We start from the raw sequence: 27,654 nt of genomic DNA, 5'->3' as shown, positions 1-27,654 counted from the left end.
CAACCATCACAAGAAGTAGCTGATGTGTCAACTAGGTCTGTTTTTCTGACACATCATCTCTTGTTTAATTACAGCTCCAAGTTAAGGTTAAGGAAAAGATGAATACCTATGACACAGGAGATGAGGTGAAGCTGGAAATAACTGGAGATCCTGGAGCTAAAGTTGGTCTGGTGGTGGTTGACAAGGCTGTGCAAGTCCTTAATAAGAACAGACTCACTCAGACTCAGGTGAAGGATCCTCTTCAAACTCCACAGTGTAACATGATGTTTTTGGGCTATAACACACATCACTGGTGTCTTTTTTTGCACCTCTAGATCTGGGACGTCATAGAAAAGCATGACACCGGCTGTACAGCAGGAGGTGGGAGGGACCGTATGGGGGTTTTCACTGATGCAGGTCTGATATTTCAGTCCAACACTGCAGGAGGCACCAACATCAGAACAAGTATTGTTATTATTATTATTATTATTATTATTATTATTATTATTATTTCTACTACTATTATTATCATCTTATTCTACAGTTTTATTCACTAGACAAAGAAATTTTCAAGGGTAACTTAGCTGTCCTTCAACTAAGGCATTTTTAATCCCATTAACTGTACTTTTGGCTTTAAATCTGAGGTGTCTTACACTAGTAAGTTTTCTTTTTTCTCTCACATGTACTTTGTCCCTTTGTTTCTTTTGTCTTTGGTCAGATCTTGAATGTTGTACTGTAACTTTTCTCTTATTTGTCTCCCCATGTCTTAGTTCTGTGGTTTTGGTATATACTTGGATTAAGTTTACGAAATATGTCTTATTGCTCTTAAATTCTATAACATCACCCAAGTATATTTACAATAAAATAATTAATTCAAATTAATTGTCCTCTAGTGCCCGACTGTCCCAAACCTCCAATGAGAAGACGAAGAGCTGAGAGTCTCCAGAAGATCACTAGTTCACTGAGTGAGAAGCTACATTTGCACAGATTTTGCTCTTACAATTCAAACCAGAAAGGATATTTTGCTTTTTCTTAAGTCCCTGATATACGCTGGGGAAGTCGTGGCCTAATGGTTAGAGAGTTGGACTCGCAATCAAAGGGTTGTGAGTTTGAGTCTTCGGCTGGCAGGAATTGTAGGTGGGGGGAGTGCATATACAGTTCTCTCTCCACCTTCAATACCATGACTGAGGTGCCCTTGAGCAAGGCATCGAACCCCCAACTGCTCCCCGGGCACCGTAGCATAAATGGCTGCCAACTGCTCCGGGTGTGTGTGTGTGTGTGCGTGTGTGTGCGTGTGTGTGTGTGTGCGTGTGTGTGTGTGTGCGTGTGTGTGTGTGTGTGTGTGTGTGTGCGTGTGTGTGTGTGTGTGCGTGTGTGTGTGTGTGTGTTCACTGCTTTGTGTGTGCACTTTGGATGGGTTAAATGCAGAGCCTGTATTCTGAGTATGAGTCACCATACTTGGCTGAATGTCACTTTCATACTATTTTTGTTCTTTGCTTAGGAGTAATGGATATGTAATTATGTGCTTCATGCTTTCCTCCCAAAAACAGAATAGCGCAAAGAATAACAGTGGTGAGAAAACAGCAGTTAAGAAAGCACAGGGTTATAGCAATGTGCATGTTTGCTCCAACTCAGCACTCTAGACAAGACATGTCACGTTTATTCACATTGCACTTTACACAACACATTGCTTTAAGGCAAACAGCTTTACAGCATTAAACTGTGTAACATTCTACTAGTATTTTTACTCATGTCTGACCTCAATAGAATAAAGAGACAAAATGGTCCAGAGAAGATTTTCACAAGATTTTCAGAGCCACACCTACCCATAATTGTCACAGACCAATGGTAGTCTGAAGCTGTTAACCAGCCAGAAAGATTAAGTAAATTTAGTTTGGCAAGATGTTTCGAATGATTTATTTATTTATTTTTATTTAAGTATATCGGGAACTTTACTATGTTAAAGATCCAAAGCTCTTTTAATTTAGGTCAACTCAGTTCTCAAACACGTTTTCATGTTTTATGGATTTCTGTAGTTCTCATTCTCCCCTCATTGTTCTACACTAACATTGTCTTCTCAGCTGAAAAATACTCTGAAAAAGCTGAACTGAAACAGTGCTGTGTTGATGGGATGAGGGAAAATAAACTCGGCTACACGTGTGACCGAAGATCCAGGTACATAGTCGATGGAAAAGATTGTGTAGATGCCTTCCTGCACTGCTGCAACCAGATGAAAACCCACAAGGACATGGAGGATAAAGAGGAGGAGTTGCTTCTGGCTCGTAGTAAGTATAGGAACGGATGGCTACGCTAACTTGTGCAATGTTTTCAATTCATGAAATAAATTGAGAATGAACCATCAGATTCTCACTTGGACAAGGATCTGGTGGCAGTGATTGACAATGGTATTTTGAGTCTCGGGTAGTTTGGAAAGTGGTGATAATGGATGATAGTGAAAGTGGATAGTCACTAAAGAGAAAAATGGTGAAATTATTTTTTCCTTTTTTATCTCTCTTCTTGATCTGTTGCAACAGGTGATGATGACGACGACTATTATACAGACTCTGAAGAGATCGTGTCACGAACACAGTTCCCTGAGAGTTGGCTTTGGGAGGAGATTGAGCTATGTGACAAATGGTGATTTGGAGACATTATATAAGTCTTAGAATATCCCATGATCTCAGCTGACAAGTTCATGACTTCCTCCGAAAATGAGCATGCATTGTTTTTCTATTATTTTTTTATTTTATGCATTTTATGTGGCTCACTCTAGAATGTTTACTTTTGCTCAACAACATGCAATAACATCCACTAAGAGTTAATAGATAAATGTTAATTGGTACGGATTAGGGATATACAACAGTACTGAATGTGCTTATATTTAAAATAAATAAATAAATGAACATCTGAACCTTGCCCTGGTAAAACATAAGTCTTTGTTAGGCTGGTAAACAAGTGTTTGAACTCTACTTCAAAAGTTTCTAGTTTTACTTGTGATTTCTCATATTCCATATTTGTATTTTCTCATATATATTGCATATTCCAGTGAAATACCAACCAAAGAAAAGGTGATCTACCTGAAAGACTCTATCACTACCTGGCAGATCTTGGCTGTCAGTCTGTCACCAACACTTGGTAAGGCGAGCTGCAAACCCAGAATACATGCTCTGAAAAAAAAACATTAGCATCCAGGATCTGCTGCTTTAAGAACTTCTGTGTGTGTCTGTGCTCCTCCTCAAAGGCATCTGTGTGGCAGAACCTGAGGAGATGGTTGTTTTTAAAAGCCTTTTCATTGACCTCAAGATGCCTTACTCAGCTGTGCGCAGCGAACAACTGGAAATCAGGGCCATTATTCACAACTACACCCCAAAGAAGCAGAAGGTAGATCAGATTTAATATTAAAAATGTATTCAGTTTTTATGTACATAATAGCCATACACGTTGTAGTAAACATTTCTGCTGGAGTTAAATCACTTAGATCTCTGAGCTGATCTTGACTCAAACTGAAGAAAAGTATAAGATACTGTTCTGTGCTAAAACAGAAATATATCCTATCATCTCACATTTCATAACAAAGTTCATATGCATTTAGTTTGGAAGTTTTGTCTAGATATTTAAGTGATTTAAATCTCATTTACCTGTTTTCACCAGGTTCGTGTGGAGTTCATGGAAACAGAAGATGTCTGCAGCTCTGCCAGTAAGAAAGGCAAATACAGAACGACAGTAAATGTTGACAAAGGCTCCAGCATATCCGTGTCATATGTGATTATTCCCATGACACTGGGAAATCACATGATTGAGGTGAAAGCTTCAGCATATGATTCTATCTACACTGATGGAGTGAGAAAGCCGCTGAAAGTGGTGGTACGTCTGATGTCAATTTTTCATTTCACTTGGTCATACGTATCATCAATAGATGTTTGACATATTTTCAATAGATAAACTAGAGCATCATGGTTAGTTAGCACTCTCTTTCTCTTTCAGGCTGAGGGTGTGCTGGTTCCATTACAAAGAGAAAATGTGGAGCTCAATCCAGCTAAGAATGGTGAGATTTACTGTGGACCACATAAACTTGCACTCAGTCACAAAATCCAATGAATTAATGTGATTTTACCTTTGGCCAGACAAGACAAATAATTATGAATAGACCTGCAAGCAGCAATTATGGGGTTCAAGCACACAAGGCCTTTAAGGTAGTTTGTTTTTAGTGTCTAGGCAAACCTAGATGAATGGCTGACAGTAAAAAAAAAAAAACAAACATTTAAAACGGAGAATAGGCTCACAGATACATACACAAAAAAAATGAAATGGTTGAACTATTATATTAATATTCCAATAAGCATTCTTACAAACACACATACATGCAGAACCAAACATACATATACAGACATACATGCACACATATTTTGTTTCAGATGTAGATATCTGACATAAACGATAGGTGACTCAATTCTTATTGCAAGTTTTCTTTTTTTAGGAGTTTTTATGTCATTTTCAGGTTTCACTGTAATCATAATTTTGGCATAATTGTAAAAAATAAGATAACTGTATGAACTAAATGGTAAGCCATGACTAAATGTGATTTTAAATGTTATAACAGTGATGTTATAATGTCTAAGCATGAATCCATCAAATCTATGAACAATACTGTTTTAATGCATGTATTGAGCCCATTAGTGGTCTTCTGCTGACATCTAGTGGTTATAATTGCAATTTCTCATACAACACCTTATAACCTTTATAACTATTATAGTGTTATTTTATTTTCGTTTTTTTCCCAATTTCTCTTAAAGTTTGCTTGCTTGTTTAGAATGAAATTATGCATCGTTTTACACAGTTTTGAGAGACAATGTGGGTTCTCCTTTGGGATTTTAGGCTTTAGGTACACAATGTAAAGAACATATTATAAAAGAACTGGTTTATATTTGATTAAACGCAAATGTTCAACGTTTTCTTTTTTAGTTATAATTATTGACCTAGAGAATCTACAGAATAGTGCTGCACTGATTTGACTGATTTTGAGTTAAAAAAACAGGACTGGTTCACAAGTAGTTGAGGCAATTTAAAATATTGTGTTTCTGAAAGCTTTTTAACTGTTATAGCTTCACCTATGGTCTGATCTCCATGCAACTGTGCTTACTTGTTAAGAGTCATCTGACACATTTTATCACCAAGTTTTGTAAAGTTTTGAGATTTTGTTTACGTTTTATAGGCTTTGGGGTATAATGTTTTCTAAATGACCCTGTTATAGCTAACCAAATGACAATTTTCCTTTTTGATAATTATTGATCTTGAGATTCCAGAGAATATTACTGCAGTGGTTTGAGTGAGCTTATGCAAAACAATAAAATAAAAATAAAAATAAAATAAAATAAGAATAGTTCACAAAAGTAGTTTTTTTTACATGATCGAGACTATTTAATAATTGATCTCATTGACAGCGATGGTTTTTGAGTCAAAGGTTCTATCAAATTATATCAAGTTCTATCAAATTATATGCATATTGTGTGGATATGTTAAACAACATGTCATTATAGAGCCAAAAAAACTCATAAGAGCCAACTAGTGGCCAATTTCTTTAAAATGTTTTACATAACTTTAGGGCCACAAGTCAAACATGTCCACTGAGTTTTGTTTTCCGATTGACCTCCGTTAACCTTGTCAAATAGGTGCTCAAACTTCATTGGTTAATGGCGACCAGTTTTCTCAAAGGTACTTGTGCCACTTTGGACAAGACACTGCATACCAAATTTCAAGTTTATCGGACCAATGGTTGGGTAGTTATAACAAAGTCTTTTTAGGCAAGTCGTGCCACTCGGCCGCCATCTTGGCAACGCCTCCGGGCAGCTATATCAGACTAACAAGATCAGGCTCCTATCTAAATGAATGGGCAGAGAGTCAGAACTGCACTTTCACTGGTCACCAGGACATACATCTGCATGTATAGAAACAGGAGTAAAACATGATAAAAATCACTGAAAAAGTTTGATGACTTTGCCCCAAAATAAGGTTTAAAAAAACTTTTCTCCCACAGGTTATACTTTTACTAAGCATGGGCAAGGGTTCATGACACCAACTTAATTTACATCTCTATCCAGAAGTATTTTACTTAGAATGTAAGGTAACGTTTGTGGTCAATATAAAATGCTTTAACTGGTAGTCTGGTGCCTCCCAAGTGAGAGCTGCACATTTTTTTTTATTTTTTTTGACCAAAGATTTAAGTGAGTTTGGGAAAGATATCAAATTTCATTCATTATAGACGTTTTCATAAAATTGGTCCTTGACTTTCTGACATTTTGGTGCCCCATTGCGATAGTGATAATCATTGACATTCACTGTCCAGAGAACATTTCTGCAGTAGTTTGTTTCCAATAGTGCGAAGAACCTAGGACAAGTTTGTAAAAGAAGGTTTTGGATAAATTTGCTGAAAAACCAGGGCTCCTAGACCCCAAATCACAGTGACCACCACAAATTTGCCCCCACCCAAGGATTCTAAAAATCAAAAATTTTGGATTCTACGGCATGCGGTTTGGGAGCTATGAACAAATACAAATTTTTTATCACTGTAGTGCCCCCTATTGGCTAATTGTGATAAGACATTGGTAACTTTTCCCCAAATCGAGCTCTATTATTTGACCAAGTTTCAAGTTTCTAGAATTTACGGTTTGGTCTCCACGATCAGTTTTAGGCTGGAATAATAATGTGTGGTTAGAGAGTTTGACTCTTAATCCTAAGGTTGTGGTTTCGAGTCTCGGGCCGGCAATACCACGACTTAGGTGCCCTTGAGCAAGGCACTGAACCCCCAACTGCTCCAAGGGCACCGCAGCATAAATGGCTGCCCACTGCTCCAGGTGTGTGTTCACTGCTGTGTGTGTGTACTTTGGATGGGTTAAATGCAGAGCATTAATTCTGAGTATGGGTCACCATTCTTGGCTTTATGTCACATCAAACTTTACTTAATAATAATAATAATAATAATAAAAATCCTAACAATTACAATAGGGTTTCAGCAGCTCAGTCATGGTATCGCCGGCCAATAACCTTAGGGTTAGGAGTCAAACTCTCTAAGCACTAGGCCATGACTTCCCCCATGTGTAAATATAAGCTCAACTCTGAGCATGCTTTTGCAAAAAAAATCTAGTGCTAGAAGTCAGATACTACAAAAAGAAAGTGCCGCCAAATGATTCCTGTGTCCTTTATTTACAAATATTCGTATTAGTAATTTCATAGTTCAACATACTGTATATATGCATAATTGGTGTGAAAAGCTATAAAAGACAGCTGGGAAGTCATTTGATGTTATGGTCATGGTGTTATGGCTGATCTTGCAAATGCCCTGTGCAGAGTAAATTTTCAAAAGAACATGCTGATCTGTTTAGTGAGAGCAAAGAATGGCTTCTCGGTCAGTATTGCTTTCTTTGCCATGATTTCAGTGAGGACATACAATATACATTCATGTGATTCAAAAAGGAAGGTGTTGTCACCATATAGGTTCACTGGAGGCATTTCTGAATGCAAATGTCCATGAGCTTGAATGAGCATGGTGCTTAAGATTTATCAACAATGATTACTTACTGGTGTTCGTAAGAACCGGTTAACTTTTCTACACACTGTTGATAAATTAGGTCCCTGATCTTTTCTTGCTCAGTACTCACCAAATGTGTACAAAATGTGATCAGAACATGACTCATGACTCTTCCTCCATCTCACTGTTCTTCTCTGTTTCTCATCCCAAATGGTACAGGAGATAAACCTATTCTTCTTAGAGGTGCAATACCAGCTGATTGGGTTCCAGACACACCTGCTCACACGTACATCTCAATATCTGGTAAGGAAATAGATGCTTTAAATTAATTAGTGATTTGTTTTTGCTTTTTTAAGGTAAATAGATGTGAAGTCTATCTACAATTATAATGCCATTTTTTTTCATGTCCACAAAAAAATTGTTGCAACTTTCCCTTAGCAAAAAGTAATATACTTCAAGATTATTTTATTAAGTTTACTTAAGTAAAGTTCAAGTATACTTTTAAGTATACTTTATGTAGCAAGTATACAAAGTGTTCTAGTGTTCAAGTAGTATACTTGTAAGTGTATTGTTTCAATACTCCTTGGGACTAAATCGGCCCACTTTCTAGTATATAAAATATACTTTTAAATATACTTTAAGTATAACAGTAGCAAAGTTTGAGTACACAACTAGTTTACCTCTATGTTTGTAGTTTGTACTGCAATTATAATAAAAGTGAACTTGATTTACGGATAGTTTAGTAATTAAATACTTTGCACACTTATACTGCAAGTATAGTCATAAGTTTTCTTTAAGTGAACTTTATATCATACTTTAAGACTACTATGTCCCTATTTAGGTTTGAATTTGTATAATGTTTGTTACATGAATATCTGAGCATGCAAAACATACAAAGAAAGAACAGTGTCTTATACTTACAAAAAGTCTAAATATATTTAAGCTATACTCCTAGAATGTGTTTTCATTGTTATATGGTAGAGGGTGCTAGTATGCATCTTCTGTACAAAATGTTCAAAAATACACAAGTGAAGAAGAAAAAGAAACACCACCCAGCAGGCAGAGTACATCAATGTGACATCAGGAAGACGTTGGACTCCAACTAATCCAACGTCAGTCAGACGTCATATTTTGGTTGAAAATTAAAGTCGGTTTGACGTCTAAACCCAACTTTGTTTGACGTCAAACTCCGACATCAGACAGACAAATTTTGGTTGGAATAATCACCACACTGCAACAAAGGGTGAAATGCATGACAGCACATTAAAGGGGGGGTGAAATGCTATTTCATGCATACTGAGTATTTTACACTGTTAATGAGTTGGATTCCCATGCTAAACATGGACAAAGTTTCAAATATTAAGTTGTACGTTTGAAGGAGTATTTCTGTTCCAAAAATACTCCTTCCGGTTTGTCACAAGTTTTGGAAAGTTTTTTTTTTTTCGAGTATGGCTCTGTGTGACGTTAGATGGAGCGGAATTTCCTTATATGGGTCCTGAGGCACTTCTGCCGGAAGAGCGCGCGCTCCCATAGAGCAGAGCAGAGAGAGGCTGTGCACAGACAATCACTGATCAGAGCGAGAGCGTCGCGAAATGTCACAAAAGAAGTGTGTTTTTGGTTGTCAGGGCAAGACAACCCTGCACAGATTACCAAAAGAGAAACAGCATTAAGGGACCAGTGGATGGAGTTTATTTTTACAGAGCATCAATGGAGTTGTGCAAGTGTTTGTGTTTGTTCCCCTGCATTTCGAAGATGCTTGTTTTACAAACAAGGCCCAGTTTGACGTTGGATTTGCACATCATTTATTTCTTAAGGATAATGCAGTCCCAACGAAAAAAGGGTCACGATCGTGTGTTGGAACCGCAGGCGGTGAGTAAAACTGCTTCAAATATCTCTGTGTTGTTAACTTAGCTATCGGTGCGTAAGCACATCAAGTAAACAACATGCGATGTTGTCATCAAACTGCACTTTTCACATGTACAGCTTAAAAAAAAAAAAAAAAGACGACAAAGTGGAACTTAGTCATTTTCCATAACCGCTAAGCAAATATATAGTTTCAGTACATACCACAGAGACGTTGTTGCTGATGCTGCTCTTGTTAAATTTCAGCCTCTGGATCTGCGTCACAGCTTCCAGACGCTCTCAACCCAAAAGCCTACTGGCGCTCGTGATTCTTTAGTTCCGCCCACACGTCACGCCTCCAGACGGTCGTGTTTTTCCGGGAAAAATCGGTACAGACTATCTTTCTCTTATGAATATAATAAAACTAAAGACTTTTTGGAGTTATGAAAGATGCAGTACTACTCTATAGGTACTCAAGATTAACCCTCTGGAGTCTAAGGGTATTTTTGGGGCCTTGAGAAGTTTTGTCATGCCCTGACATTTGTGCTTTTTTCAGTTTCTTATAAATATCTAAATGGTTAAAGTCTAATATCACTGTAATCAGCACAAACTGGGCTATAATAATATGTGAAATGCATGCATGTACATGATTGTATTTTTGAGAAAAAAAATGTTATGCATGGTTAGTGAAAAACTAAAAATGTTAAGTCACTTGAATAAGGCAATAAAACACATACATAAAATTGGTTGCCGGAAAAGTTGAGAACTGGAGCTTGTAGCCTAGAATTTTTCTTTCTGAATGATGTGAAAATCATCTTGTTTACTCACTCACAGAAAACAATATATTGATTTAAATTTTCTAAAACACTTTTTGTTGGTAAAAGTCATATGCGAGTAGGCGTCAACTATCATGAATATCATTGTGATTTACACCTGAGAAGACAAAGGCCTGCATAATGAGCTGCATAATGAGCCTCTCAGTCAGCTGTGCCACTGTGAGGGAGGACTTACAAGAAAGAGAACAAAATAAAAGTATATAATTTTATGTTTGTAGTTTATTTAGAATATATTTAATTATCCCACAACATAATTTAATATCCACTTGGGGGAGCAGTTAAACAGTTTATTAGGGACAATCAAAGCTGACTTTCAATCAATTTTTCAATCAATCCTTACTCCAGTCACACAATCCTTCAGAAATCCTTTTAACAATCTTATTTTCTACCAAATAAACCCCATTTATTATCATCATCACCATTATTATTATTATTATTATTATTATTAATGTTGAAAAGAGCTGATAATATTTTTCAGGTTTTTTTAGGGGGAATAAATCGAAAGAACTGCATTGTTTTTACATTTGTTAGAGTTATCTCTATTTGTCACATTTATATTATTTACATCAAGCTTTTGAATGGTATAGTATTGTATATTGTTATTGAAACTTCATAATGTTTCACTTGATTATACATTTAATCAGGAATTATAGTTTGGAAAAAGTATTTGGAAAAAGTCTAACTAGTAAAATGTTTACACGTTATGTGAAAACTAGTACAAATAAATAAAAAGAGACTTACTCATGTTTATGATCTCTGCTGAATAAAGTGCTTCATTCTTTTTTCTGAGGAAATCCATTTCTCAAATCCTCAACCACATCACATCTTTTTGGGGTGAATTATGTCTTAGTCATCTCATCGCGAAGCAAACAGTAAAATAAAATAAAAACTTGAAGAATAGTCTGGCTGCTTTTTCTTCTGTGTGGGTGTATTCAAGCGTGCGCTTCAGTTTGAATCTGAATAGCGTGTTCAGCGCGGGGGCGTGGTCACATTAGATATAATGAGCGGAGATATGAAAAACAGACATTGCGTTGTTTTCACATGGATTACTTTATTTCAGAATATTTGTTTTCGGCAGCACTTGTTTAGTTTAAAAGTAGACATTCCAGGCTTTCTATAGATATCTCTCTCATGTCTCTTCGTTGAGTATTCACGGAGTTACAGTTCATTTTAATGAAATGTTTGTACATGACGATCAGCGGAGACAAAGACTGTAGACAGCGCACCTTGTTTGTTATCTTTATTTTATAAGTGCACAAAGGTTTTTTGTTATTATGTCTGTATCCAAAAAAAACTAGACCCTTTACAGATTCGATTGATGTATTGCTCTTATCTGTACGATTAAAACTGAAAGTGTAATTTAAGTTCTTTTCGGGGTTATCAGGTGAAAATTACTCAAAACGCATATATGCGTTAATCGACTCGAAAGGGTTAACAGGATATTGAGTGAAAACGAGCATTTCACCCCCCCTTTAAATATCTCAAGATCTCAGCAGAGGAGGATTAAACAACTCCACAAACAGCATTACCAGCTTCACTTATTACTAACCAGACTGACTTTATTTCTGTCAGACGTCTACAAAAGCTCTTATTGAAAATTAACAGGGGTTTAACTCTAATGTGTTTAATTTCCATAACAGCATAACAGTTAAACACCATAACAGTGATTAGTGTTTCCATTAGTTGAGCTCTTAACACTTATTATATGTTTTGGCTTTTGTGGCTGCTATGACAGTTTGTTTGTCGAGCACATTTGCAGCATCAAATAAAGCTAAAGTGAAATGAGATCAGATGATGGCTGTTTCCTGTTAATGGTTTTATAATCATCATGAAATAACCTGATTCGCTGATGTTTTTAATCTAACAATTATGTTGTTCCATTAGTGCATTAATATTACAAACCCTGTGTATCTGCCACATGAGATCCAGCGGTATTATAACAGTCAGTTAAAATCTTTTAACAAGCATGAGCTCAAAAACTTAACCTACGCTGATACACACAGATATCAACAATCAGCGTATGAATCTCAACAATGGTAACATGCTTCATGCAGCAATGCATTGGGAGCCATGTGTTGTATACTATCCCAGCATGCATTGCTGCATGAAGCATGTCACCATTGTTGAGATTCATATACTGATTATTGATGTCTATGTGTCTCGAAAGCTTTTTCTCCCAAAAAAATGCAGAATGTTTGATCTGAGGGAAGAAAGTATTTTCTCTTGAATATTGTTCATTAATAATAAATAACCACTTTGGGTCAATGACAATAAAAAGAATTTTCCTCAATAATTTTTTTTTTCATGATGATGAAAACTATATCACCTTATCTTTGTTCATGGCTCCTTATAATAATAAATTATATGTTTTTGTAAACACTATTGCAGGAACCACAAACGTACTAAGCCTAGAGTAAAACTACCCAATTAAAGCAAACACTGATCACAATAATGGTGACCAAACATTTTCAAATAAAACATCAACATCTAAACCTCTGTTAATTCTCAAAAATAACTTCTGTAGACATCTGACAGAAATAAAGTCAAACTGGTTAGTAATAAGTGAAGCTGGTAATATGTGTACTGCCATGCATTTCACCATTTTTTTAAGTTTTTTGGGGTGGGGGTGTTTATTCCAGGCAAAATTCAGCATCTACCCAACGTTGGAGCTTGAAGTCAACCCAATTTTCATTTTCAACCAAAATCCATCTTCTAACCGCTATTATTATGTTTGAGATATCAATCACTGATCGATAACCATAATGTTTGTATAAACTGTAGGTAACAACTGGTAAAATGTACGTCTAGGTCATAAAAACCATAATAATACCTACACTTAAATATGTTCTTCTCAGCCATGTCATCAATTGCTCTTGAGCGAAATCTCCTCATCCGTTGTCTGATTGGAATTTTGCAAGGATTTCTGTGTAGTTAAAGTGTGCGTAGCCTGCATCTATCCACTTTTTCTTTTGTAACTTACCCACATTAACGTGTTTAAAAAAAAGAATGCATACCGCTAGAATGAAATGTTTTTGTTTACACTGTAAAAAGTGATTCTCTATATTTATTCAATAAAATTGTGTAAAAATTTTAAAAGCAATATTATTAATTAAATTTAACACATTTTAATTAAGTAGAATTAACCATTCAAAATGAGTAGAATAACATGAAAAAATTAAGTAAAATTTACACAAAAATATTGATTTCATTGGATAAAAAAAAATAAAAAATAAAACACTATTCTAAAGAATACTATGTTATGCATGCCAGGCCAGTAGTAAACACTGTTTTGGGGGCCTTACAACCTTTTAAACATGATGCCTTTATCATATCTATGTAAGCAACAAAAATGTGAATTTGTAAAAAGGTTGACGTCATGTGATGTGACAAGTCGGTTCTGGGGCATTTTGAGTTATTCGCAGATTCTGAAAGTGTAGTCTTCAAGCTTTCCAACGATGTGTAACACATGGAAATCTGATAATATTTGGAGAAGTTGTGGCCATTTGAAGGTAGGGACTCAAAAAAGCTCAAAAAGCAGAAAATAGCCTCTAAAGATTGTGCCGTTCTCACCTGTTCTCACTGCTGCGAGTGACAATGGGGCTCATTTACATCTCATTTAAATAAGCCATACCCCCTGTAAAGCTGCTTGGTTGCATAGCAACGACAGACACAACTGGAAAAATCGGCCGCATACTATTAATAATAAAGGAGAATGTGCATTGTAAATGTCAGTCATTTATCTTTTTTGACTTTTATAAAAATTATTTAGAGGCTGAAAAATGTGAGTTTTATCTTTTTATAAAAAAAATCTTTAATCTTTAAAATGTGGCCATCATTTTTAATGTTATTATTTTAATGTTTATGTAAACAAAAAGTACATATTGATGCTAATTTTATTTGTTATTTGCTGGTTTTCTACATAAAACTTTCATTTCGCACTTTCTCTTTGTCGGGGTCTTCTTTGTGGATGTAATCTCCGAAGTTTGCACTGTCCGTCTGTTTGCCTCTAAATGTTACGGATTTTCCCCATTTCTCTGTCTTTATCCCCATCAAATGTTACTATCGATATAGCCTCTGATATCTTACAGTCCAACTCGTCTGACGCCAGTCCAATACATTCTTCCTCGGTGTCATCTTCGCTCAGTTGTAGATTAGGGATATTATACAGTCTTATTATGCCGCTTTCATCGTCGCTCAGATCGTCTTCAGAATCAGTGAGCGCTTGTTCATAAGCATCCAGATTGTCGAAGAAGTACTTCAAAACATTTTCGGTGTAATGGCCACGGTTCAGCTCGTCTGCGATCATCTTTGCGGCGCACATCTTCATTGAATTTTGATATCAGCTAGAGCCGGCCAGAGTGCTGCATATTAAGTAGCCACGCTTCCCTCGGAGTATACAGAATATTACATTTATATGAATGCATTAGTGAGAGCGATTGCGTGTGTGAATTATTTCTACATGGCTGCATCTCTCTACTAGTAGTGACACTGTGGCGTTTAGTAATCAACAATTATATGCTTAAACTTTTCTGTTTCTAAGCTATTTTATTGAGAAATCACAGAACAGCATTGACAGTACATATCTGCGCTGAATGATTCTGTGCGCTAGCCTATGTGTGTGCCTTACAGTGCAGCAGCACATTAGATTAGAACAGCACTTAACTTAACTGTACAATAAGCTGTTTAGAATGTGCATTCTCCCGTTCAATTTCGAGCATCCAGTAATATGATCACACATGTCTTGTGGAGCTTTCTGAGTATACATTTATTTGTCATTGCAACTGTTTGGATTGGAAAGTCTTAACCTCTGCTTAATGATGTAAACGGGAATCATTCAGGAGCCGTCCCAGCGGAGGGGAAAGATTTTACTCTATCGTTTTATTCCAAGCAACAGAAAAATTGAGCATGCGTGTCATGCGCCTGTCTCTCAATGGGAGGAAGCCACACGCTATTTTGGAGTTCCCACCCTTATTTGGAGATCCCACCCTTATTTGGAGATCTCCAGGCTGCAGTTATACCCTTCTCGATTATTCCAATTCCCGCGCTCTTGTGTCGAGTCAAACCAGCACAAACCACAGCGTGGGTGTGTCCACTACTGGAGGAAGACCTGGAAATGTGACGGAATTTCGAAATTGTGATTTTTCCGACCATTAGAATAAGTTATGAAAATAAAAATGTATGGATTGTATTATGGATCACACCTAAAGAATATCCAGATCCACTATTTACCGTCTGAAAATAATACTGATTGTGCTGTCAGTTTAAAACCTACCTATCAAACCAGTGTTGAAAGTGTTGCAGAAATGACAGCTCATTGTAACAGAGCTCATTTAAAAACAGAATACTCAGCCTGAATTTCATCCCTTCAGGTGAGGAGATCGGTCAGACCATCGAGCAGGCCATCAGTGGAGACTTCATGGGTCGCCTTATTGTCCAACCCGGTGGATGTGGAGAGCAGAACATCATCAGAATGACTCTACCTGTCATTGCCACCCATTATCTGGACAACACCAATCAGTGGGAGGCTGTTGGCATGGAGCGCCGTACTGAAGCCCTTAACCATATCAGAACAGGTGATTTAGATGCTCTCTTGAAAACTTTAGATCAAAAACAGATAATAAGCAAATACATATTATTTATTTTTTGTATGAAGGTTATCAAGGGGAGTTGAGCTACCGTAAAACAGATGGTTCCTATTCTGTATTCAAAAGCAGCCAAAGCAGCACATGGTATTTTAATTTCAATCAATTGATTCCCAGTTTCCCCTGCAATAATTTATTATTATTGTATTTGAGATTATTGGTAGCAAATCTTAACTTTTTTAGCATAATTTTGCTTCTGTCTGTTAAAGGTTGACAGCATATGTGGCCAAAGTCTTCTCCATTGCCTATAACCTTGTTACTATAGAGGAAAATGTGATCTGTAGCGCCCTCAAGTGGCTGGTTCTCCACAAACAACTGCCAGACGGCTCCTTTAAAGAGGATTCAGCTGTGGGTTCATCAGGAATGGTGGTAAGTTTAATGTCATTATGACAGACTGTATTTAAACTCGCCTGTAGAGGACAACAATGGAAACTAGCAGTAGAACTGCATTAAGTAATTACGCTGATCTACAATTAATGATTAAAATGGAATAATACGTTTACATGCTTTTGTGCATTTGTAAGATACAGAGCCCCTAAGTGGAAATGGTGATTTGAGGAAAAATTATATTTTCGAGTGACAATAAAGTTTCTAGGGGGACTGCATAAGTTTGATGAATTAATGCAAAGTTTCTTGGGGAACACAAAAAGTTTGACAAGTGGACATAAACGTTTCGTGAGCAAATACAAAGTTTCTGAGTGGAAATGAAAAGTTTGGTGAAAGAACACAAAGGGATTTCAATTCTCTCTCACTATCTCTCTCTCTCTTTCTTATGAATTATGAAACCAAAGCAAGATGGGTTTGCAATACCTATAGGCTTCTGCCACTATCCTACAATATTTTATAGTCCTGCAGTCCTTGAGAAATATTTTAGCAAGCTCTTTTAGCAAGCATGGTTTGCTAATGTAATAATAAACTATTTTACTTTTTTTTTTTTTTTTGTGAAATTCTCTTTGGTTGTCCTTCATTCCTGGGTGATGTACAGGGCAAAAATGCAGATGGCTCTCTAACAGCCTTTGTCGTGATTGCCATGCAAGAGGGCAGAGAGATCTGTGCTGAATCAGTTTCTGTAAGTGCACCTCTTCCACCACTGTGTTTGCCAGAACTATACACTCTTCCTTTTGGTTTTAACTTCTAACATACACTTTTATAGAGTCTGCGAGAAAGTATCAGAAAGGCTGTTTCCTTCTTGGAAGGTCGACTTCCACAAATGACCAATCCTTACACTGTTGCGATGACATCCTACGCCATGGCCAATGAGAACAAACTCAGAAAAGACATCTTGATGAGACACTCCACCCAACAAGAAGGTCAGTCGAGTCAGCAAGCCATGAGAGAGAGATGCACTTTGCACCAGTACTCACTTTGAACCAAGCTTACATAATGGAACTATAAAATTACAATGCTGCTTGTTAATGTCTAAAATGTTAATGGAACAAGTAAAGGAGGGAACAGCAAGACAAGCCTGTTTCTAATCCCGTGTTGTGTTTGAAACAGCCGGTCTGTCCTGGACTGTCCCTGGACAGCGTCATATCTCACTAGAAGCGACGGCTTACGCTGTGCTGGCTCTTGTGAAGGCCAAAGACTTTGATAAAGCAGGAGAGGCAGTGCACTGGATGGCCAGACAACAGGAACACAATGGTGGTTATGGCACCACACAGGTACATCAACACCTCATCTTCCGACTGTGATAAACACTGTGACTGACACTGCAGGACAGGTATTGAATGCTTTTCTGTCTTTTCTAGGCGACCATCATGGTTTTCCAGGCCGTGGCTGAGTATCGCACGCAGGTGAGGGACCAACAAAACTTCAATCTGGACGTGGAGCTGTCCGTGTCAGGAAGAAGAAAACCTGTCAGATGGACTTTTAAAAGAGACAATGCACATCATATACGGTCAGACAGGGTGAGGAGTAAAATGATTTGCTGCTCATGTCAGTTTTGTTTTTCTTGGGTTATGGGAGTTTAGTTGTGCATCATCCATCATTTGTATTGTCTATGTCATTTAATAGTAATTATTATATATCATATCTATTATATTATGGATTTGATTACTCTGAGACTCAACAGTGTTCACTCCACAGGTGGAGATAAAGCAGGACTTCAATGTGACTGCTAGAGGAACTGGAAGAGCCACTCTCTCAGTAAGTGTCCATGAGCGTTTATACAGTTAACAGAAAGATTAAAGCGTGTGAACATCTAATCAGAGACGGGCTGCTGTGTTCAGGTTCTGACGATGTACTACGCCAGACCTGCTGTGAAGAAGTCTGACTGTACTTTCTTTGATCTGACTGTTAAAATGGAGAAAGACGATACACGTAAGACTGAGTTCCTGCCCTTTCCATACAAAAAAAAACCCTCCAAAACATTGTGTTGGTTGTTGGTTTTAATTATAACCATGTTTTATTTTTATTTTTTTATCTTTAGCAAATCAAGATGGAGCCATTGAAACTTACAAGCTCACTATGGACTTCTAGTATGTGAACACATATTCTAATAAGTTTCTTTTTATGTCAAGAAACTATTTTATTTGTAATTGATCAGCATTTGCTTATTTAGGCTGTTAGCACAAGTAAACTGCTTATCATCATAACTACATAAAGACTCGCATTACAAAGAACATTAACATGTTCATTCATAGATGAGCAGCTCTCTGTTACTACAATATAATAGCTTCTCAGGTTCACACCAAAAGCTTTACTTGATGAAGAAGATGGAGCAAACTACAAAACCTGTTAATAAAATCTGCTCTTGATCTCCGATTTCACAGCTACAAAAGTGATCAACGCGATGCCACCATGTCTATTCTGGATATTGGCATACCGACCGGATTTTCTGTGGATAGCGGAGATCTGCAAGAGGTATTGTGATACTTAACCAATGAAGTGATGCCTCCCATCTGTATGATTTTAAAATTATTAATTTAAATTACACTATTCTAGAACATACTAGAAGCAACCCTTAATCTGGCTTCGGTAGCTGTTTTAATCTAAACCGCTATCACTAGCACGGTTCTTCATTATTATGTCTGGCTGTTACGATCAGACAAGATCAGATGCCAACAGAATTCTGTTGTACTTACAGCTGAATTTTACTTGTTTTTATGAATTTCACCATTTTGACACAGTTGAGCTGCATTAACACGTCTGAACCATGACACTGTTATATTTTTGCTGTCTGGCTTAATGTGACCCTGCTTTGAAACAATGTCTGAGATATAAATGCTATATAACTTAAAGGGATACTCCACCCCAAAACGAAAATTTTGTCATTAATCACTTACCCCCTTGTCCCCCTCCCATAGACTGCAAAGTAAATAAGAGTGTCAAGGTCCATAAAAGGTATGAAAGTTGTCATCAGAATACTCCATCTGCCATCAGACATGCAATCTGGGTTATATGAAGTGACGGGAACACCTTTTGTAAGCAAAGAAAACAGAAATAATAACTTTATTCAACAGTTCCTTTGTCAGCACACAGCAAAATCCCCAGTGTTAATTTAACACTCTGAGTGTGGACTCATATAAACACTGAAGCAGTGTTAAAAGTAACACTGAAGCAGAGTTGAAGTTAATGAGATAATTAAGAAGTTAATTGAGTTATGATTAAGCATTATTGAGGACACCTGATTTTAACAAGCAGAATCACCAAACGAGAAAATCACAATTTGTGTGTCACCATTATAGTGGTCAGTGTTTGCTTTAGTTGGGATCTTGGCTTGTAACTTTTTACTTTTAAAGTTTGTTTGTCAAACCAAGAGCAAAAATCATCGCGTGTTGATGATTATGTTTTAATATAATCGTTGTTTGACATGAGTCACTGAACTCATTTACAGTCTCTTCTCAAAGTAAAACTTCCATTATTGATTGTCACAGCTTTGACTCCACAATGAAAAAAATCTGTATTTTCTATACATTTTGTAGGTATCTCTTGCAAGTGATTCTGATTTTTTTTTTTATTAAATAATTTTAATTTTAGGCACACACAGATAACAAGAATCAGCGTATGAATCTCAACAACAGTGACAAACAGCATATTCAGATAAACAGACCAACTATGAACATCACAAAACTAGATACAACAAATGAACATAAAAACAGCAAAAGTAAAATATAGTTAGAATAAAAAGTTAAAAAGACAGTTCAGCTCATAATTTATTCATGCCGCAATGCATGATGGGAGCCATGGATGAGTTTTTATTGGCTACAACATGCTTTTTTGATGGTCACCGTTGTTGTGATGCTCATGCTGATTCATGATGTCTGTGTGTCTAAACAAAAGACTTCTTTTTTTTACATAGTACTAACTATTAAAAACATGTCATACTTTGTCAGAAATGCTGAGTTGCTTACTTTTCTTTTTCACTTAATTTATGTATGCAGTAAAGAAACTTAAACTCAGGCATTCAGGTCACTCTATTGCAAATAGCTCAAACCACAATCAATGGCACACATGATTGCCTTTGCTGTGGTCTGTCTGTATGATATAATTCAGTCACCACAGCCACATAAAATCTAAAGATAATAACTGAAGGGTCAAGATCCCAACTAAAGCAAACATTGGCCACTATAATGGTGATACCCAAATTGTGATTTTCTCGTTTGGTGAGTCTGCTTGTTAACATCAGGTGTCTTCAATAATGGTCAATCATAACTCAATTAACTTCTTAATTATCTCATTAACTTCAACTCTGCTTCAGTGTTACTTTTAACACTGCTTTAGTGTTTATGAGTCCACACTCAAGAGTGTTAAACAGAGGTGGAGAGTCCAGGGGTCAGAAAGTAAAAGTCCTGCCATATATTTATTCCACCCATGAACCCAGCAGCTGATTTCACCAGAGGAGGAATCAAGTCATTCCTTTCAAGTCACAAACAACTCTCAAGTTAAATCCCAAGTCCTCAAAGAGTTAAAGTCAATGAGATAATTAAGTGACTAATTAAATGATGATTGTGCATTGGTGATGAACACCTGCTGTTATTGTGCGTTACAGAGGATCAGATGCTGATGTTTTATTGGTTAAATTATGCCACCATCATGGAGATCAGTGTTTGCTTCAGTTGGGCTCTTGACCTTTGGCTTCTTGTGTTAGATATTTCTCTGTAAAAGTACATGTGCTGTTAAAAAACAGTGCGATCATTGCTTTGCAGAAACGTTACTAGCTGCTTTTACATGATGAAGTAATTATTAGGCATCAGCCTGTTTATTTCCAAAACAATTTTATGTATTTATTATTAACAAATGTTCAGTTTTTAAATAACCTACCTTGTGGAACCGTTGGTTTAATCACTATAATGAATACATTTCCTAATGTATGTAATAAATATATATTTTTGAAATATTTTCCTAATAAGATGCACAGACATCATGACCCAGCATATGAATCTCAACAATGGTGACAATCAACAAAACGCTTCAAGCTGAAGTGCATGCTGGGTAACACCATAGTAAAAACTCCCATCATGCACTGTAGCATGAATAATTATTGTAACCACTGTTGAGGATCATATGATAAGTGCTCATGTCTAAAATCCTGAGCCTGTACAGTTTTTTCCCCCCAATATTTAAGCATTACAATAATATTTGTTTAATAGGACTGTTTTTGTAGTTCAGTAATTGCTGAACATAATTTAACAAACCAAAGAGAGACACCTTCATGAAGTTAATTAAAATGTTTTAGATGATAAAAGGGCAATTCAATTTTCTACTTCAAGCTTTTCATTCAGTAATGTGTTAATGTTTACTACGTAACACAACCGCAAGTGTTTAAAAGCAAATTACTTTGAATTATTAAAAAGGTCAAGAGCCCAACTAAAGCAAACACTGATCTCCATAATGGTGGAAGGTTTTTTTTTTTCTTTTTTTCTTCCAGTTGATTTCATCCAAGGCTGTGCTTAAAGTCAATTGTAGTTCTTGTGTTTCTCTTTTCTTCAGTGATGTTGATTGTTAACAGCAGGTGTTCATCACTAATGCAGAATTATCATTTAATTAGTCACTTAATTATCTCATTGACTTTAACTCTTTGAGGACTTGGGATTTAACTTGAGACTTGTTTGTGACTTGAAAGGAATGACTTGTTTCGTCCTCTGGTGAAATCAGCTGCTGGGTTCATGGGTGGAATAAATATATGGCAGGACTTTTACTTTCTGACCCCTGGACTCTCCACCTCTGGTGTTAAATTAACACTGGGGATTTTGCTGTGCAGTCTCCTCTTTGTCTCTCCACATCAGCTGTGTGTGCTCTTGCCACAAGGATGCACTGTTTTATTTCAAATAAAATCTCAATACATGTAAAAACAGTGCATCATCATATCTTAAATTGTGTTCCAAGGATAAACAGAGCTTTTACGGGCTTTGAACAGCATGGGGGTATAAATGATTTATACAGCATTTTCATTTTGGGGTGGAGTATCCCTTTAATGTGACTTGATCATGCATGCACATATACACATCATATACAGGCAGGACATAAATTGTATTTCTTGTTTCCTTACCCTCAGTTGTCCACAGGGAAGGAGAGATACATTCAGAAATTTGAGATGGACAAAGTGCTTTCAGAGCGAGGATCCCTTATCCTCTACTTAGAAAAGGTATGTCTGCATACTATCAAGTATGTGTTTTTGCTGTATATTTCTATAAAATATGCTTGATTCTGATTGGCGGACAACGTGTTCATTAATATTCAATAGCTGCACATCCACAAGGTTCCATATGACTCTGTGCTCATGTTTGTGTACCGTGTGGCCGACATATTACCTACCTTTTATAGGTAGGTAAAGTACCTACCATATTACCTAAACGCCTATGCGTTTTAAATTATGGTAGGCACTTCCGGTTTGGGGAAGCAACAAATAATTTCAAATCAGAAGATTGCGCTACAAATAATTATCAAGTGTTTTTGACTGAATGGGCTGTGCATTTTCTTTAATTTTGTATTTTCAGAAGTTAGGAGAATTATGCTACATTTGGTATATTACTGTGACATTGTATAACAAAGATATCTATAGCATAGCTATTTTCAGCCCACTGCATTTTCCTCCTAAATAGTTTCATGTTTCCTTTGTATTCTACTGTAAGCAAATGAAACATGTATACAAATAGTATGAATTTGTGGCTTGTTCTCCCGATTTCATTTACAATATAAACCATGGAATGCACTAAGAGTCTTTTTTATTTTTAGATCTAAATTACTATAATGATATTTAACGCATTCTTAATATTGCTGCAGATAGAAATAGGTTCTTTAGAAATTATTCATGGTATGTTGATAGTAATTTGTTAATGTTATTACACTTACACTTTTAAATCGTAGATGGTTGAAGGGTGAGTAAAATAATGGCACCTCAATGCTCCCAATTTTTGAAAATGCTTATTTTTGCATTCATAGAATGAAACTTTTGCTGATTGTTTACAGTGTAAATGGAAGTTACTCCCATAATTTGTGCAAAGCGATATGGGTCTTAGGAAAAAGGTGGATAGTCATATTTCTTTTAACTTACTGCAAATATTAACATGTTGCGTCTCCAGTGTACAATATGAAATGTAATTATACATTTGCTTTGATTTCTGTTTGATCAGGTTTTGCATAGAGAGACGGAAAGAATTGCATTCAGAATGCACAAAATACAAAATGTGGGTCTGCTACAACCTGCTGCAGTCACATTATATGAATATTACTCCCCAGGTAAGCTATTGGTACACACACACCCAGACACACACACATACACACACTCATTTTTATTTAATTAAACTGGACACCTCACATTAATATACTAATTAAGTTCCATTATTTATAAAAACAAATATTTTTGAAAAATAAACACTATTCTTTATGCCATACATATATTAGGTAATTAATATAATCTTAATTAAAAAATATATATATATATATATTCTAAGGAGATATTGTAATATTGCTGCATTATGGGAAAATATAAGTCTCACATGACTGTAACTTGTCAAAAACAGAAAAAAAGAAAAGACAATAAAAGAGAAAGAAAAGATAAGATGCATCATTGCATAGTCACTTTTTTCACATTTAGAAATAAGAAAATAATGTAAAGTGAAAAATTTGCAAACAATATTAGCATGCATTTTAGTTCCCCTCACACCACAACAAAACCTGTAATGGTATATTAAACAGAAATTACACATACAAGTATGAAACCAACATAAAATATAGCGCCATTTATTATAAACAACATGAATCATAAACAGCATGCCTAACTTTGTTTGTGTGAAATGCACTATACAAATAACCCTGTGCTCACGTAACTTATATATTCCAGAAAATTTGGTAATATGGTCATTTGATGAAACATTTCTGTGTGATCCATATCTATTTTGTGTGTGATTTTCAGATGCACGCTGTACAAAGTTCTTCCACCCTGACAGGGAAGATGCCGCTCTATACAGACTGTGTAAGGGAGACCAGTGCCAGTGCGCAGAAGGTATTATCAGCCACAAAAATACTTTCATGTGGTTCCTTGAAGTCCACTTATAATGTTAGCCTGCAAAATCTGTCCTAAATGTAGTAGTGAAACAGACCAGTCTGTAAGACTGCTGAGGTTGAACTGAAATGATCTATTTTACCAGATTTAAGCCTTGGAGAAGTTATGATTTATTTTAATCTGAAATGTGAAAGAAGAGAAATTCAAGTGTGTATGTGCTTGTATGAACATTATTAACTTCTCGAAACACAGAGGACTGCAGTTACCAGAAGAAAAACCACATTGAAGATGATGTGCGTCTCAATAAAGCCTGTGAAGCTGGCATGGATTATGGTAAACACATTCAGTTCTGTGTGTTAATTCATGTTTTCATACTTCCAGAAATTAAGATTCACTATTTACTCAATTTGTTCTACCTTAATGCTCCAGTTGTTTGTTCCTAATGGGATGCAATATAAAAGTGTTATACACTGCTCTCTTCATTGTGACTGTCTTTTAATTCAACATAATCAACAATAAATGCAAACAAATGTTGTTCTTTTGCTCAGCAAAAAAAGAACAATGTGTGAATAAATGATGACAATTTTGAGTGACCTATTCCTTTAACCTTTGTACAAATGCATTTAAAATTTTTGGTCTGACCCTTATAGTTCCATATGTAGATAACAATATAATATGCTTTACAGTTTATAAAGTCAAGGTGGTGGGGATGAATCTGAAAATAGTCACTGACATTTATGAAATGAAGGTGGAACAGGTACTAAAAGAAGGTACGGATCATTGTTTCCTCCACTGATCATGAAATTCACTTGAAATGTGTCTGATTCCTGTTAAATGTTGTTGTCTCTCTCTAATACATGCTCTACAGAAGGCTAAATTGCACTGCAGTTGAATTGTTTCTTAAATGCTGTTGTGTCCTGCAGGTACTGATGAGAATGTTGAAGGGACAGTGAGAGAATTTTTGGCTCGTCCCAGTTGCAGAGAACATTTAGGATTGATAAAAGACAAGTCGTACCTCATCATGGGCAGATCTGTTGACCTGCCAAAGCTCGGGGGAAGGTAGGTGTCCACTGTGTGTCTTCAAGATAGCAGGATTTGCCTGAGGTTTATGCATATGAAGTCTGTATAGTGTTGTGCATGGCTTAATGATGTGACTATATTCTTCATCTAAAATTATGCTAAGTTCTGTTTTATGTTATTAAAAGATGTGTCAAGACTTGGAGATCGGTAACAGACTTGAATGCACATCTTTTACGATCAATACTTTTTTTTTTTTTTAGTGTTCAACTGATATATCTGCAAGGCTGATATATCAGCCCATATCTGACATTTTTTTTTAAAGGGGTCATATGATGCTATTTATTTTTTTTCCTTTTCTTTGGAGTGTATCAAGCTCTTGGTGCATGAAGAATATCTTTAAAGTTGCAAAAACCAAAGTCTCAAATCCAAAGAGATATTCTTTATCAAAGTTAAGAGTCTCCCACACTCCCCTGAAACGGCTCGTTCCAACACGCCCCCACATCTCTATGTCACTATGTGGAAGTATTTGCATAATGCCTCCCAAATGTTCACCCAAAGAAAGAAGGCCTGGTTTCAGTAACACAGTTAGTGTTGAAGCAGTCATGTCAGGGAGATGTGTGTGTATCTAGAAGAAAGTAAAAGCACTTTATTTAACTGATGGTAAAACTAAGGGCTCTATTAACTGTATACATTTATTTTGAAAGAAGAAGCTTGTGATTATGGAACGGGGTGTTACATTTCCAACGAGTGCTTGCAGTGTTCGGCCAATCACAATGCAAAGGGTCAGTTGGCCAATCAGAGCAGACTCCGCTTATCGGAAGGAGGCGGGGCATAGAGGACCTACAATGATGTACAGCATTTAAAAAATTATGTGTTTTTTGAACATTAAAGCATGTTAACATATTCTGTTACACCAAATTCACAAAATAATGATCTTTGAAGAGCATCATATGACCCCTTTAAATATAGGCATTAGCTAATACTTTTGTCTGCTTGGCCGATATGTTGGACTTCTATTTTGAAGAAATGTTTTATTAAAAATATAAAATTTTATTTTGGAGAATTTTATTTTTAAAAGTGGTGTAAATGTTTTTCAAAAAAATGTATGAAACAATTTTATTTTGACCCTTGTACCAAGTGTAGCCAAGTTTGTAATTTTGTATGTTCTGCTTTCACTTTTTTCTGTTGTTTTTAGTCTGCAGTACATCTTTGGAGAGCATACCTGGGTTGAATACTGGCCTACAAGAGAGGAAAGCCAAATACGAGAACACAGAGATCGATACATTGGCATTTCTGACCTCCAGAACAGCCTTCTCACAGAAGGATGTGCTACATAATCGTATAACCAAAATGTGTTGATTACAGAAAGTTAAATGTCATCTCTTACAAACTTTTCATGAATCTTCATAGTAGTGTTTGATCCAAAATACTTATATATATATATTATACTGACTGAATAAAATTTGCAATGTTTATTTTGGAGTGCCTGGCAAAATTATTAATTTAATTATTATTACATTTAGGGTATTAATTACAAATCCAACATTTTCATTTTTGTGCAATACTTTGAAACTGTATAGCTGTTTAATAATCTTAAAATACACTGCAGGACATTTTTAATACAACCCCTAACTGGAATAATCACCATTCAGATTGTAAATATTCCTTAATGTGTGTCTTAATGTAATTTGAGCAGTTGCTGTTGTTAAAGGGACGTAACGCATTTCATTTTCTTTATTTCTTTGTTTTTAATATTGTTAAAGAATGAGTGATAAACAAGCTTTAGTTTGGCATATAATTTTGGATAGGATGCAGTGAATTATCCTGAATTATTTAAGGGAACATTGAACAAACGTATATAGATTTGTTGAAGCAAAATCACACACACACACACACACACACACACACACACACGTCTATGTTACTAAGAGGGGACTATCGCTCTACACTGACCAAGAGGGGACCAGTGTTTCTGGTCATTTTTAAGAAACAAAAATTACATACAAAATTTTCATTTGAGGTCTTTTTTCATAATATAACTGAAAAAATGCATTTTTATTTTTTTTTAAAAACATGCCAAGTGGGGACCTGAGTGACGTCTACCTATCCAACAGAGGACCTCCATAGACTGCAATGCAACTGTGTGTGCAAACATTAGGGCAATTGTACCAAGTGTTTCTTTACAATCTAACCGTATTTAAATGCAACTCTAAACTTTGAAACATTCACACTATATCACCACTGAAGAAATATTCTAATAGAAATCCAAAATGTTTAATAAATTAGTATGACATGCAGATATTTTCGGGGCTTGAGACTAATACAAATACACTTCTCAATATATGAATGCAATCACACAGATAA

The 27,654-nt window shown here is 36.0% G+C and overlaps 1 protein-coding gene across 1 annotated transcript in view; it reads left to right on the top strand.

The window, feature by feature from the left end:
- Nucleotides 1-26,765, top strand: part of LOC113097363 (complement C3-like) — a 40,485-nt gene extending 13,720 nt beyond the window's left edge. The window contains exons 14-41 of the mRNA XM_026262613.1: nt 75-227; nt 315-444; nt 873-944; nt 2,061-2,264; nt 2,514-2,616; nt 3,026-3,114; nt 3,221-3,360; nt 3,631-3,843; nt 3,964-4,024; nt 7,724-7,807; nt 15,552-15,755; nt 15,836-15,911; nt 16,034-16,193; nt 16,810-16,893; nt 16,978-17,134; nt 17,322-17,485; nt 17,573-17,731; nt 17,910-17,969; nt 18,053-18,143; nt 18,253-18,301; nt 18,596-18,686; nt 22,321-22,410; nt 23,399-23,504; nt 24,181-24,270; nt 24,523-24,603; nt 24,957-25,040; nt 25,194-25,329; nt 26,486-26,765. Coding sequence (XP_026118398.1) covers nt 75-227; nt 315-444; nt 873-944; nt 2,061-2,264; nt 2,514-2,616; nt 3,026-3,114; nt 3,221-3,360; nt 3,631-3,843; nt 3,964-4,024; nt 7,724-7,807; nt 15,552-15,755; nt 15,836-15,911; nt 16,034-16,193; nt 16,810-16,893; nt 16,978-17,134; nt 17,322-17,485; nt 17,573-17,731; nt 17,910-17,969; nt 18,053-18,143; nt 18,253-18,301; nt 18,596-18,686; nt 22,321-22,410; nt 23,399-23,504; nt 24,181-24,270; nt 24,523-24,603; nt 24,957-25,040; nt 25,194-25,329; nt 26,486-26,627 — 3,273 coding nt within the window. The 3' untranslated portion in view covers nt 26,628-26,765. The remainder of the gene's footprint in view (nt 1-74; nt 228-314; nt 445-872; nt 945-2,060; nt 2,265-2,513; nt 2,617-3,025; nt 3,115-3,220; nt 3,361-3,630; nt 3,844-3,963; nt 4,025-7,723; nt 7,808-15,551; nt 15,756-15,835; nt 15,912-16,033; nt 16,194-16,809; nt 16,894-16,977; nt 17,135-17,321; nt 17,486-17,572; nt 17,732-17,909; nt 17,970-18,052; nt 18,144-18,252; nt 18,302-18,595; nt 18,687-22,320; nt 22,411-23,398; nt 23,505-24,180; nt 24,271-24,522; nt 24,604-24,956; nt 25,041-25,193; nt 25,330-26,485) is intronic.
- The last annotated feature ends 889 nt before the right edge of the window (nt 26,766-27,654 follow it).

Source organism: Carassius auratus, unplaced genomic scaffold (genome assembly GCF_003368295.1).
Source record: "Carassius auratus strain Wakin unplaced genomic scaffold, ASM336829v1 scaf_tig00216192, whole genome shotgun sequence".
NCBI classification, from domain to species: Eukaryota; Metazoa; Chordata; class Actinopteri; order Cypriniformes; family Cyprinidae; genus Carassius; species Carassius auratus.
Note: the sequence above shows the minus strand (reverse complement) of the source record. Positions and strands in the feature narration are given on the sequence as shown.